Source organism: Nicotiana tomentosiformis, chromosome 3 (genome assembly GCF_000390325.3).
Source record: "Nicotiana tomentosiformis chromosome 3, ASM39032v3, whole genome shotgun sequence".
Taxonomy (NCBI): Eukaryota; Viridiplantae; Streptophyta; class Magnoliopsida; order Solanales; family Solanaceae; genus Nicotiana; species Nicotiana tomentosiformis.
The window spans coordinates 31,420,549-31,422,906 of record NC_090814.1 but is presented as its reverse complement, the minus strand read 5'-3'; the positions used below and the strand labels follow the sequence as shown (position 1 = coordinate 31,422,906).

Here is a 2,358-nt window from a genome sequence, read left to right as displayed (position 1 = left end):
ATTTTACACACAAATCCCAAATGACATAACAGACCTGTTTCAAGTCCCCGAACCACAAAATAAGAAGTTCAAAAATATATTATTTCTAAATAACAGAAAATATATCATTTTTTGTAAGGATTAAAAATAAAAGAGTGTTACATAAAATGAAAAAGAAAGAACTATTTTGTTGCAAGCAATTAACTTTTCATATTATAGACAGCGTCGTGATGCTTTTTTTTTTTTAAATCCGTCTTTAGGTGACGGGGTTTGGCAAGGACCCTACCTTGTAAATTAAAATTCAGAGGTTAATACACTAAGGAGGGGACATAAAACCTAACCTACGCAAAAACAAAAGAAAATGAAGACATATTCGTGAGACTCATGAAGAAGGATATACAATGAAGATCCTATCGATTGGAGAGGAACATTTCCCTTATATGACGTGATGCTTTCTTTGTGTCAGCAGCATGCAGTTTTTCTTGTGGGGGTGCTCGTTTTCGGAGGGGCTGGAGATTCGAGCAGTGTAGCAATTCGAGTAATTAACATAAGAGGACAGAAATTAAACATGAATTGTTATGATGAGTTGATCAGATACTGTTTTTCACCATGTCGCCTTCGATTTCTAGGATTTCTGAGATCAAATAACAGTCTGTTTATAAATTCTCTAAATTCTGAACTATCCTGTAGCGTGCCCAGATTAATATCTGAAATGTAGTACTAGTATTGTAGAAATAATTATCTGCATAGGAGATTTGGGGTGAATGTCTTATGAACAATATATAAGAGTCTTGCCAAATACACGAAAACGAATCCATAGTATTTAATGTTTTTTCGTTTCTTACAGATAGAGACTCATTAACGACGAGTCATGGACATAGAAGAAGCAACACCTCTAAAACTTGCATCAGGAATGAAGCCTAAGCAACCCAGTACGCCTTTCTTGTATGGCAAGAAAGTTTTCCTCTTCATCTCCTCCGAGAGTGCCCTATTCAACGTGTAATGCAACTCATGAGCCGAAACCTCCCTCCTCCTCAAGGAGCTTGATACCGATGACGATCCAACACTACTACCAGTTGATCTAAAGCTTGACTCTTTACTATGAGTTTTCTTCAAAAACTTGTTTAACTGATCTTTGTTACTTGCTCTACCCTCTGACGCGCTTCTGAATAGAAACAAGTCTTTCAGCTTCCATTTGCTGTACCATAGTGTTATCATCGATGAAAATGAAGAAGAAGAAGATATGTTTGTATTTTCTTGCTTGCTTTCACTGTCAAACAGTAAATCGGAAGCTCTGAAAGGAGATAAAGATCTTGTCTTTTTGTGCCTTGAAGAACTTGTAGAGTGCTGAGTTCTTTCCCTACCAGGGCGATCATTTTCTGTTCGACTACTCTGCTCTAGGGCTGCTGCAAATGGATCTAATTCTTTCTTCTTCAACTTTTTCTTTGGAGATTTCGGCGAATCAAATGGTTTGCCTTCATACTGTAATCTTGGTGGTGGCTTCAATTTCAAAGGCTTGATTTTTCCACCATCAAAAAGCTCATCAGCAGCTGATACAGAGCTTCTCTCCAACTGACCACTAAAATCAAAAGCAAAATCATCATTCTCATCCCGGGTTGCTCTTGATTTTGGAATTCCAGGCTTTTCCTCCCAATTGAATGGAACTTCACCACCGGTTGTTCTTAGGGCATCGCCACCGTGGGCAGGGCTAGTAGGGGCGCTGAGAAAATAATTGCCAAAACGTTGAGGGCTTGAAGAAGCACTTATATAAGGAGTAGTACAAGCACTATCGAAGTTGAAGTCCACTGGAGGTGAAGCTATCATCACTTCCATCTCCATTAATAGCAAAATTTGTAATTAGCTGCTTTTGCTATGGAGAGAAAAAATAAAGAAGGACAAGGGTAATGATGATATAAGCAAATGCAGGGGAGAGGAGTAGAATTGGAAAGAGAAAGGAAAGTGATGATTTATTTGACCAGAGGGGGCAAATGGCAATGGCAGCCAGAGTTGTAGCCGCCTTTGGTTTCTTGTTTGTTTTTATGGACTTTTCTTTTCCTTCTTGGTCTATATTTTGACCGGGACATCCCAACAACTGCCATTCTATGAAATGCCGACATTGTCCTCTTCAATACAAAACAATTCTTCATGACAAAACAATTTATTATATGAGAGAGATAAAAAAAAAATACTAAATAGGATTAACATTTGTTATTCTAAAGAATTTATACTTTTTTCTATAAAAAAAAATTATTGATTAATATAAGATACACGATGGGGCAAATGCCTAGGGTTCAAATAGCAACGTTTCGTACTCCTTTGGTAATAGACACAACCATTCAAATCTATCTTCTTTTTTGAAGTTAGACTTTTCCTTCAGCT

General features: G+C 37.3%; 1 protein-coding gene across 1 annotated transcript; it reads right to left on the bottom strand.

The window, feature by feature from the left end:
• Positions 1-778: 778 nt before the first annotated feature.
• LOC104103011 (uncharacterized) lies at positions 779-1,974 on the bottom strand. Its single transcript, XM_009610877.4, has one exon. It carries the CDS (start codon positions 1,816-1,818, stop codon positions 838-840), a length of 981 nt encoding a protein of 326 aa, XP_009609172.1. The 5' UTR covers positions 1,819-1,974; the 3' UTR covers positions 779-837.
• Between the last annotated feature and the right edge of the window lie 384 nt (positions 1,975-2,358).